This window comes from Carcharodon carcharias, chromosome 21 (assembly GCF_017639515.1).
Source record: "Carcharodon carcharias isolate sCarCar2 chromosome 21, sCarCar2.pri, whole genome shotgun sequence".
In the NCBI taxonomy this organism is placed as follows: Eukaryota; Metazoa; Chordata; class Chondrichthyes; order Lamniformes; family Lamnidae; genus Carcharodon; species Carcharodon carcharias.
This window is the reverse complement of record NC_054487.1, coordinates 54,723,055-54,735,594: the sequence shown is the minus strand read 5'-3', so window position 1 is coordinate 54,735,594 and position 12,540 is coordinate 54,723,055. Positions and strand designations below refer to the sequence as shown.

At 36.4% G+C, this 12,540-nt stretch overlaps 1 protein-coding gene across 4 annotated transcripts in view; it reads right to left on the bottom strand.

The window, feature by feature from the left end:
• foxp2 (forkhead box P2) overlaps nucleotides 1–12,540 on the bottom strand; it is a 920,115-nt gene that overhangs the window by 107,174 nt on the left and 800,401 nt on the right. For 3 of the 4 annotated variants that reach the window (XM_041215859.1, XM_041215860.1, XM_041215861.1), the window contains 3 exons: nucleotides 3,619–3,756; nucleotides 2,727–2,885; nucleotides 357–510 (listed from right to left, as the gene is read on the bottom strand). In XM_041215859.1, the coding sequence (XP_041071793.1) occupies nucleotides 357–510; nucleotides 2,727–2,885; nucleotides 3,619–3,756 (451 nt within the window). Of the gene's footprint in view, nucleotides 1–356; nucleotides 511–2,726; nucleotides 2,886–3,618; nucleotides 3,757–4,468; nucleotides 4,488–12,540 lie in introns of those variants that run through there. The other variant, XM_041215862.1, reaches the window with a different exon arrangement.

Here is a 12,540-nt window from a genome sequence, read left to right as displayed (position 1 = left end):
TGAGATCCCAGCATTTTCTGCTCCCTGAAAGTTGGATCCAATCATAGCAAAGTCAAAATGATTGGGACTATATTACTTGATTTTTGTGATAATTCACCTTAAATGTTTCCTGGGGGAAATTGTCACAATGGAAAGAAGCAATATTATTGTTATTTTATATATTTACTTTTAACTCTTCTGATAAAATGTTCATATGATAATGCTCAGAATTTGCTACAAATTTGTTGTATGTTATACTTTCAGTACTTAAAAAGTAAAATTTTATTTTACACATGCAGTGACAATAAATAAATAGCAAAATCACAATATTGCAATAAAAGCTTCTGCAGCTTTTGGTAGGATTTACAATCCAGTACCTTGTGGCAGAGATTGGACTGAAAGGGACGGCTGTCCAGGCTGGATAGTAATGAGTCCCTGACGTTGTAAGTTCATCAAATGCTGTTGTTGTTGGATTTGTTGCATTTGGAGAAGCTGCTGTTGGAAGACAATCTGTTGGGCTGCCAACTGCTGCTGTAAAAACATATTTGCAATCACACAATGTAAAACAGGAACTAAACCCACAGAGATAAACAATTGCAAATCTCATGACTTCAGAAGAACAATGTCCTTAAGTAAATGTTGTTGATAAATTTATGTTTAATTTATTTGTAATATTGGCCACTATTAAAATTTAAAACACTTTTATGATGAGCAGTGGAACCATATGCTTTTTACCCCATATAAGACATGCTAACCATCTTTGATGTGGTTCGCACAGGTGGATCATGAGCTAACTTTCAAAACAAGCACCCAAAATCTGCTTTCAGTAGGTCATCTTCATATTCAGGATTGTTAGAAAGAAAAGTATAACTGAAAAAAATATGCCACACACTGCATTCACCTCTCTATGCTGACCAAGACACTTGTAATTATATATTTTCATCATTTTGAAATTTTAAAAATGGATTATTTCAGGGTTTAACTGTATAGTATGCTCATTATAATGATTTCTGGGAACGTAGTATATAGTGAGAGAAGCAATTTTGCACAAGAATAGAAAACTTATTCAAAATTGTGCCTGACTTATACTTAGGTGCCTCAGGTAACTCAGACCCCTCCTTATAGCTTAAATTGGTACCGCTTTCATTAAAGAGTGGCTAATCTTTTTCTGTATGGAGAGCGAGAAAATCTGGAAGAGATGGGTACTATTTTCATCGTGCTAATGTATATATATATATATATAAACGCAAATGACATGATGTAACATTTGATTGATTTTTCTTATTAATTTTTTTTACTTATTTACTTATTAATATGAAATGAACAAACCCAAAAGCTTTGCCAAGTGATTTTCATGAATGTGACATCTCTTTCACAAACATGTCATAAGCACTAATTTGTTAATACAACTCATGTATACCATGACAAAAACATAAATCCAAATACTTTTCTAAAATACTTACTAAATGTTCACACATATTTTGTGAAGATTAGGACAACTAATTTTGGTTACCAAAAAAAAAATCCATTCAAATGCTAAGGTCACCTATAACATTACATTTGTCTATGCCCATTGTATAAAATCTTCACAGCAGTCATTCTTTATAGGCAATGCTGCTTTTGCAGCTGAATAAGTTTAGTCCTTAGTGGCCCATGAATGTGGTCTCAAGTGATCTATTAGTAAACTGGGATGTAGCCCTTATAGCATTGCCCTGTTAGCTTTCTTTTCTTCTCTTGTCGGAATACATTAAAACTGGGAATACATTCAAGGCAGAGAAATGCCCTATTACAGGAAAGAGTCTAACTTCAAATTTTTTGAGGCATTACAAGACAAACTGGAGTTCTTGGGACTCGAGAGGATATGAGAAGGCAGTCACACTTCAGAGGAAGACAAGCTGCTGTGGAAGACCTTTCACTTTAGTTTGGGGAAAAGCAAAACTTCTGATGCACTCACTGGAAAACAGACTGCATAATGGAGCAAGTCATGTGGATGGCCCAAAGCCTCAGGAGAAATAAGGGAGCAATTTCTATTCCATATTTGATGGCTGCATGAAATTCTGTTCACAAATCCAAACAGAAACAATGCCTCAGGAGGTCAATGCTGTTTTCTGTACGTTTGCATAATGTGTTTCTTGAAGACAATGTCCACGATACCTGCTGATCAATTTAACTACCTCAACATGTTTTGTTTGTATTATGTTTATATTTGATGCAGTTTGCTGACAAGAGCTAGGTAGGCCAGGGAAACAGGCCTGTCAGGTTGATTTATGAGCACATCAAACTGTAACTTTCTGCTCGCCAGTCCAAACCTACAGTAGCAGTTCATTAATCAGGGACCTGTGACTTTGAAGTCTATACTCAACCTGGGTTTTTAACAGTAGGCTAAATTTGCATGGTCTCTGAGCTGTACCTCTGAGGAAAAACTCAGGCTCCCTCCCCAACTCAGAATCTCTGTGACTACAAGATAATCAGTACTTTGTCCATCATGCAGCTTGCTCTTTGTACACTGTGATTCATTAGTGAACATTAAAAGACAGCAGCTTTGGATTATAACTCTCGAGTTCCATACTACAAAGAAGAGGAACATGAAAGTACTACTGTCATTGTTATTAGACTCAGCAAAATATAATAATGTACCTTTGACAACGAGAACCTTGTTACAGAAAAATGTGATCTTATTCTTGCCTCTTTCCCGCCTCCTTTCACCCCAAACTATTATGTAGGCAGCCTAGTTACTCAGTACCTACCTCTTTTGATTGCTTGCCTGGGTGCTGCTGTTGCTGCTGCTGTTGTTGCTGCTGTTGCTGCTGCTGTTGTTGTTGTTGTTGTTGTTGTTGTTGCTGCTGTTGCAAAAGCTGAAGATGCAACTGTTCCTGCTGTTTTTTGTAGAACTCTTGAAGCTGTTGCTGAAAAATAATAGATACTGCTGTACAAAATGGTGCCAAAATTAGAAGCGCGAAAAAGAACTGGAAGGTAAAGTAAAGCAAATTTCAGTGTCTTTTTTGAGACAAACCCCATGGTTAAGTTCTTAGCAGAAAGTTAATTAATCTGTCAGTCCATTCAGCTGGATGTCACAGGGCTGCAATTTCAAGTGATATGACTGAGAAGCTACTAAATATGGTTGTGCAGGATGTTATTACAATTGAAAACTTCTAATATTGCTTTTTCAGAAATCACTTTTACAAAAACATCTTTAGCTGACAGCACAGCATATAAACTGCTTAATTGAATAAACAGATGAAAAACAAAGCAGTTTATACAATTCCAAACAATTTTAATGGTGATAACATGATAAGAAACAACCTTTAATAGTTTTTCATTAAAATTACAATAAATGTGGCGCTTGGCAATAATTAACATAAATACATTTAAACTTTTTTACTCAGATTTTCAATGGAGCTCTTATATTTTATATGCATGTTCAGTAACTTATAACCACATATTACTTAAAAAATCCAAACAGAAAACAAATGATTGGTCTAAAAACTTTTTTGATGAATACTAATTTTGATAAGGCATATGTATATGATTAAAATATAGCATCATAATACATTACAAAAATGAAATTGGGCTTCATGAAACATTTTCAATTCTATGTGTGACTTGTCAAAAGCAGGTGTGCTGCGGGTGTTCTCATACCTGCTGTAACATGACTGCTTGCTGCTGTTGAAGTAGAGCCTGAAGCTGCTGCGGGGACAGCACTTGCTGTTGAAGGATCTGCTGCATCTGCTGAGGGGTGATCACCTGGGGAGTCATCATGGCCACTGACACAGGCACCTGCTCCAGCAAGAGAGATTCAGAACATCAAGCCAAACCAGCATTCTGCAACATGCTGTGTGCTTTGCTTGGTCTTGCAGCACTTGCTGAAGGGACAACATTTTCAAAACGATGAGATGCCCAGAATCAATGTTTGTCTTCTACTCTTTGCACAGACATGCTCCTACAAGATTTCTTGTGGCAATTACATTGTTTCCTTATATGCTGTTGTACTCTATGAGCAACACCTTGCAGTAAGAGATGGAGGAAACAATAAGATACACTATTTGAAGGCATTGCTTGTACTAACCAGCTCATAATCTGAAAAGCTTGTCAACCTGCCAAATTATTCAACCTCTGAAAAAAGCAATTACTTTCTTCTTTGAAAAGGCAAATACCTTCTAACATAAATAAAAAGTCAGTGTAAACATTTTCTCTTTAACATTTTCTTACGGACTATTAAGAAAGTGATATGACAAACTCAGAAAATGAGTTATTATAGTAACAAGTGATTTAATCTGATATAATTTAACAACTTTTTCAATTTGAAGGTAATCATCGTTCAATAGCTTTTCAGTAGAGACTATTTTTAACTAAAAAACTAGATATTAAATTTTTTAATTCTTTAGCAAAAACAACCCCAAATAGCTGCTGTAAAATTACATCTAATACGATGGACAAAAAACTAGGAGAATCAATATATGAAATTATATCAGCATTTTCTTCAGCTTACCAGAAAAGCATTTCGTTGCAGTTGGTTTTGCCAGGAACAATACAGGGTGTGTAAAGCTGACAAGTTACAACAAAGGATATGTATCATAAGCAGTTACGCTTTAAATAAATTAAAACCTTCCTTTTTTTCTTAGACAATTGATATGCAACCTACTGTAGGAACTACATCATCAAAATAAACCCTCACATACAAATTAACTAATTTGTGACATATAAGTATTCTGTTGTTAGAAAATTAAAGCAACCATTAACACTGTTCACATGGATTCTAATTTCCAATCAGCTGGATGCAGTGTTTTCTTTTTGTGAATTGTCAGCAAATGACTTACAATATAGTAAATATTATAAACTATATTTACTACAACATCAAAGACATGCACCTGAGAAAAGAACATTTTGGAGCAGATTTCCGTTTTCACTGCCTTAGTGGTGACCTATGGAGTAGATCACCTGACCTTTATAGAACTCATCCAATTTTCATTCCAAATGACCAGATTATCATCCAAGTAGTGGAGACAAAAATCTAACCGTTCGTCTTGGCAAGCAATTAAGTTTACTAAACAAAGTTATCCTTATGATGCTTTGAATTGCTAAGTTGCTTGTGTCAGGAAGGTTTAATGCTCTGTTTGTACTGAACGAGCGGACCTCATGTCGCACAGTTTTTGAGGCACTACAATTGGCCACAGCACCTCAACATTTAGAAAATTTGTCAATGTTTGTGCTTCTGATCACTATCCAGGGACTTGTCCCAAAAGTTGTGCTTGTCTTTGCCAGGAGAGGACAGGACTGAGTTCAACTGAAATGGCCCCAAAGGCTCACAGATGCCCAATTTGGTGAGGATTGAGGTCGGGGGAGGGAAGAAAGTGATTACAGTCAATGTAATCATACTCCGTAGGAACCAACACATTCATGAGAGGAGGAGTGAGGACAACATTGGTGAAAGAAAAAGTAAGAAAAATAACAAAATACATAAACATGCTTGTATTAACTTTACATTTCTCATGCAGTTTTAATTTCCTCTTCTGTAAAAAAAGGTCTTTCTTTGTTTTAAAGTGCTATATATATATGATAAACAAACAGCAGTATATAAGCTGATGGGGAAAAAGTTACTCTAAAGCACTGGAGCACATATTTTACTTCTTCAAGTTAAATATCACAATCAGCTACAGCACCGATGAGTGCATTAGTACACAATAGTAAGAGGGCTAAAAATACAAGATGATATGAGACTCCTGGTGATAGTTTACAATACTTAGGCACAGGATGAACTTAGCCACATAAAAAATGAGTTATTAACCTGTAAAAATGGGTGATGACCAGAATTAGAAAGGACATGAATAACGCCAATTACTGTAAGGATTCATGTATGCTATCTGTAACATGTCTGCAATATTGCTCATCTCCTACCCCAACTAAATTGTAAAATATAGTAAGAATTTGCTTGTATAAAAACCTGATACTCGGACAATCAAGAAAAATAATATAACAATGTTATGCCACTGTTTTTACATTATCACTGGTGATGCTTAAGACAAAGTTTAAAATAAATGCCATAGGATAACACGTATATGGCAAGTAATTATGGCTGCTGTTTTAAAGTTTATATAATGCTTGCAGATCAAAGTTTGAACTGTCAATTAAGATCCTGCAATCTCATGTTATTTTCTACATAATTATTTGGGATGGGGTGAGGGTGGAGTTAAAAAAACTTGCAATTTCAGATAATCTACACACATGAAAAATATGAGATGCAAAGATGAAAATCATGGTTCTGAGATATCTGAATATTTTTCACGGGACAGATTTTAACTCTGAACAGGTTTCCTGCGAGAAACTGCTCCAGTGAGTTAATTTTCACCCAGCAAAGGCAGGAGGAAGCCACAGAAGATGGTTTCAACCTCCAGGCCTTGTTTAAATGCCACCAGAACAAGGAAACAGAGCAGCTGCCAACAGGTATCCCTTGGCCTTCTGTCAGCTTCCAGGTAAGCGACAGGCAGGAATGGGGGAGTATTGTGAGGGTTATATGGAAGGGAGGGTTGGCTGCACCTCTCTTAGTGGGACTCCTGGTCCCAGGAAGCAAAGTTTTACACTCAACTAAATGGCCTCTCCTGTCTGCAGGCCTCCTTTTGTCTTGAGGGTAGGCCGCTGTGGATTCCCCGCTCAGGCTTATGCTAAAATTGCATCAGGATCCTGTTGATATAATTGGAACCCAATTTGAATAAATTTATGAGGCTCTCACTAGCTTTAGGCGGGCATCTTATGCATCTGCAAAACCTTGGAGTTTAAATTCAGAAATGGTCAAGATGACAGCGGCTAAGAAACTACTCCTTTTTAACTGCCCTCCCATTCAGTTCCTGCCAGGTGGGTAGGATTAAAATTGACCCCTACGTGTTAAATAAAGACAATAAATACTTTTCCTTCATTCTGCAAAATGAATGTGGAATAGATTGGTTGCCTTTTTAGTAGCTTTGAACTCTCCTTGTGAATTTTGTATCAGATCATCTTAAAGCAATTTCTACCAGGAAAAAAATGTGCTATTCATCCAATCTTCCTTTTGATACTATTTAGCAACATAATATGCTGCGCAATATGTGAAGAGGTCAAAATGAAACTTCGAAACCTTCTCTTGCTAATAAAGCTGCTCAGATTATTTTACACACATCTTCACTTTAGGCCTTGACATGCCCTTGTTGTTCTTTTCTCTCAAAGCTAAAGTTCTCCTCTTTGATTAGCTGAAACATTTGCATGGTCACTACACATTTTTCATTTTATAAGTCATTATGCATTAGCAGTCTTGATCGCCTAGCTTGACTAATCCTGATGAACTGAAATCACAGCTGAAGGTCAAACTACATCCCACTGCACATTCATATTCAAACAAATCTACAGCATTGTTCCTGGAGTCCTAAAACTTGGTGAATTAGAGCCAGCAGATTTTTGATCTTACCACTTAAACCTTAGCCCTTGTCTGAAACTTTACATTACAGAAACCTTTGCAGAACGGGCAAATGCCCACAGTCTAGCATTTATATTGTCACATCAAAAGCATTTAAAATGAATGAATAAATTAATTAGAACATTTAAGTTTCAAATACAAATACAGTGGATACAATTTTGCTGATGAAAGTTGCTATAGACAAGTGAACTTGGACAAGATACTATACTCAGCTACAATTTGTGGATGCTTTAATCTACCTCGATTATTAAATATTATTGATATAAGTCACTGCAATGTTAATATACATTTCTAATTCACATTACTGGCTTTACATTAGTTTCTAAATGCTCAGCATTACTCATTTCTCTAAAAAATGTATTTCTAAATTGTTGGTAAAAAAAACCCCCACAAAATATTCTAATACTGTTTCAACGAAACAAAACTGTCCCAATAAAGCTGACTCGCTTTGAAAGCCAAATACTGTAAACATGGAATTTCAGCTTCTTTTGTTATATCACTGTCTTTCTAGCAGATTGATGGATGATAATCATCTTAATTTCACTTGCTCTTCAAAACAAAAGCTATAGAAGGCAACACAAGACACCAGCTCATTCATTTTAAGACCTGCATAATGCTAATTCCAGCATTTATCTGCATGGTTTTCTGCCTGATGTATCAGAGCTAGAGAGATGAAAGCAGATAAGTAATTGCTCTCCTGGTTCTTATTCTTCACTGACAACCCATAAATTTAATTTTACACACACATTCATTTACATTTTCAAGTATATGACATGATAATTGCTGGAATATAACACCTCCATTCCTGTAGATACAGCATTGAACTGACTGACAAGTGTGGTGAATAGAGAGGAATAGAGGTTGAATTGCAGTAAATTTTACTTCTAAAGATGAGGCTATGAAGGGCTAACAGTAATAAGCATTTTCAAACCAATCTTACTGAAAACATTCTCACATAAAAAGAACAGTTTAGCATCAACTATCCCATTCTCAGTACCTCTGCTTTATTTCTGTACACATCTGAATTACTATATTGAAATAATCAGGTAATTGATGCTAAATTTGCTGTCAGAATTTAGGATATTAATATCTACTGTCAACTGAAATGCATTTTGTCCTAAGTTTATTTTATTTGTACAATATCCTTAATGTACTGCCATTGTGCACTAGGATATTGGAAATATACCACTTATAAAACATCAGTAAAACCAAATGATTTTCTCAAGTACTATCTTTTCCTTCCCATTTTTCCTGCAGGAGTGTATTTTGGCTTTCTAAAAATATAAAAGACTACAAACTGACTTGCTATTCTGTGGTTCCAAAGACAAGTTCAAGAATGGAACAAAGCGCTCCAAATTGGATCCTGATGAGAAAACATCACCAACTTCTCAGAAGAATTTCAGATCATTAAGATGCTCTTGCTGCGGTTGGAGTCACTGATGAGGCACTCTAACTGACAGAGGTCAACTTCAATGGAGGCAGGCAGGAAGAAAAGGGAAAACTGAGGTAGATTTACTGTGAACCTTGTACCAAGAGGCTCGGCAATTACTCTGTCTGAATACCGACGGCTAATAACAACGGATCAAAGATTGGATAGCTATCCTAGAAGCCCTCTAGTCTGCTGGCTTGCATGTTTTTTTCACATGCAGCTCTGTTTTTTCACATGCAGTTCTGTTTGGAAAAACATCAGAAAGACAATGCACCACAGTCAGAAACACCACAACCCAGCATGTTTTGTACTTTCAACAAAAGCAATATATAAAGCATTAATGCAATTCAATGGATTAACTAATCTGTACAATAAACAGAACATTTTATCTCTACATTGTTTCAGAGGGTCAAAATTGTTTTTTTTTGATAGATTGAGGTGCCTTGCCACTCCCCAAATGATAAAGAACAACTGAATAATAACCATAGTCATCCTTTCTCACAATATGAAGATCAGGGTTGTTCAGCAGTTAATAGTTCAATTCATATTTTTAACCTTCCAAAAATCCAATAGCAAAAATGGTTCAAATTAGTTTGAGAGAGCTTTAACTGGTAAAGTGTTAAATACTGGGCATGAATAAGCCAGTTCCAAAACAGAACTAAACACTGTAATACTTATCAAGGAGGCTTTCAAAATAAAAACAGTATGACATTGCAATACTACATCTTACTGTATATAAATAACGTGTGTCTCAGAGCTGTTATAAAACATGATAGTATCTTTCTGTAATTGGTGTAATTTCTGGATGTTTGTTTCCTGTATGAATGGTTTATGGCATTTTAATTACTGGAGCGCATAATGCTAGTAAGCACTGTTCATCAGATGAAACTTTTAAACCACTACAAAAGTTCGCAAGCTGAAATAGATCCTCCAATAAACAATAAAACAAAACAAAAACATTTGTTTTCCTTGGCTCCACTTGTGAAAATGAGATAAACCTGTATTTTTACAACATTCTATGAGTTAGTCTTGTTTTGGTTACCATATTTAGCCATGGACCAATTACAATCCTTGCTCCACAACTATTGTTTCACACTGGCTTTCACTCCATTTTTTTATAAGCTGCAGACAGATAATGAGCTTTGCCAGACTTACCTAAACCATCATGTATTAGTGAAAGACATGAGGGCTGCATTTCAGCTAAATATGGCAGGTTCCACACATATCTCACTGTCTTTCACTATCACTTTACAGCAGCTAGTTTCACTCAGGGTTTGTGATGCTACAGGTAATGTGAAGTCCATTAGGTCGTACTCTTCATAGTATGACACACAGTAAATTACAAGTGCTTCAAGCAGCTCAGTGAATTACAGTTCATCACTTTCAAAAGGTTTTCCACTACAAAGCTAGATATATCAGATCTGGCAGTTAGAATCCAATTAACACTCTGGTCACAGTAATCAGATTGTACATGTAGAACTAGCATAATTCTTTTATTGCTCCCGTGCATTTATACAGGTAAATTTTGTTACTGTTATTCCTGCATCTTTAAACTAACACAGTCAATCAACTATAGGTTATAATTCAGGTTATATTGGACAACTCCAATGAAACTCTCAGTTCCAACAATTCACATTACTTATTGGTTTTGCTATCTGCAAAATGGTTTGTTTTCCAGAGGTTTACTTCCACTTGACATCAGCTGTATACCATTAGATGTCTACAAAAAGGATTGGAAGCAATTTTAACATTGAGTATCCTATTTACAAGAATCTCAGTTCTTTCCGTAACCAGCAACTGATTATAGGGTTTTCCAAAAAATTCTCCTGATGCAGACTTGTACAATGTGACTGACATATTAAATGACATTTACTTGCTTACAGCAAGCACTTGTCAAACCAAACCACTTACTGCAGCACCGTTTGTGATACCCACGACAGAATTCAGTGGCATTTAGGTTTTGTTGGTACATATTTCTTCCATTAAAATAGGAAGATATGAAACGGCTGTTGACAATAGGGTCTGCTGGGAACGAATCATGTTATGATGAACTAAAAAAAAATCTGTCATTGCAATGTTTAAAACTAACCCAACAAACAAACCAGGCTGTTTTTGAAATGTGATCAAAAACTTTAGAGTCAGAGGGTACTTTTAACAGTAATTTTTTTTGTGTAAGCATAAACTTTTGAATTGTTGAAAAGAACTAAAAGGGCATTTTTAACCCTCCCCACCTGATGAAAACCATGTTGGCGGGCAGTTAAAATCTTCTAGTTGACACACCTGCCATCGCCTACAAAGGATCCTGCCATCTTCAATATTAATGGGCTCCTTTGAGCAGGAGACCTGCCTAAAGAAAGTGAGGTTCTTCCAACAATATGCAGATTGGGGTACAATGACACCATCAGGCCCAACTGGAATTTTTAACCTTGACCTAAGCACGGAAGCCATTGCAATTTTCCTGCCGGATAAAAACTGTGGATGTGGATCCAGGGCGAGAAGAGACCATTTAAGGTAAGTTTTCATTTATATTCCTTGCGGACCAGAAGTAACAGGAATGCTTCTCTGGGTTGCAGAATGATTGTGTAGTCCTCTCCTGATCTAGGTTCCACCTCCTCCCTCCTGCGAGGAGTAATTTTCCATATGGTAGTTATGATTAGAAATATCATAAAATAGAAATTCTGCCATTAGCAAAACACAATTTTAATATAGCTCCATCACATGCAGTTCCAGGCTCTTTCCTTTCCCATATATATGTATGTACAAAATGTCACTTCCTGCTGGGTTTCCAAATTTGGAGAGTGCAGGAGCCAAGAACTGCTGATCTATAGAGAAATAATGATCCAATAATGAACCTCATGATATGCCCATGAGGAATTAGCTTCTAATTGCCCTCAGGATGTAGCTGTTCACAACATTCATACCCAAGGTCTTACAGTGAGAGGCTAGAAACAGGCTGCTCTATCTTAGTAATAAAGGAATAAATGATATGTTGCATCATATAATAATTGTCTTCAATAGAGCACCTCTTTTTACTTACCATAGGTAGTCCATGAATAAATTGGGGAGATGGTGGCATAGTGGTTATGCCACTGGACTAGTAACCCAGAGGCCCAGGCTATGCTCTTGATATGGGATCAAATCCCACCATGGCAGCTGGTGGAATTTAAATTCAATTAACTAATCTCGAATTGAAAGCTAGGCTCAGTAATGGTGATGATGGCAACTATCACTGATTGTCCTAAAAAACCATCCGGTTCACTAATGTGCTTTAAGGAAGGAAATTTGCCATCCTTACCTGGTCTGTCCTAATGCGACTCCAGACCTACAGCAATGTGGTTGACTCTTAACTGCCCCCTTAAATGGTCTAGCAAAGGGAATTAGATAAAGGTAACAAATGCTGGCCTTACCAATGATGCCCACATCCCAAGAAGGAATAAAGAAAAAAAAAATTACTAGCTTTATGAAATTACTGTTAGCTGCTTTACTAAATACCTCTTATGGGGCCGTAACTTACAACTAGCATTGGAAAGTGATGGTCCGCAGAAGTAGAGGGAATAAATATATACATACATATCTGCCCTTGAAAATCATCCTGACACTTCCATTCACCAGAGCTCCTTGGGGCCTTTATCGAAAGACTCCTTGCAGGCCACAGCGAAGTGCAGCTCTGGCAGATTTAAAGAAGCCA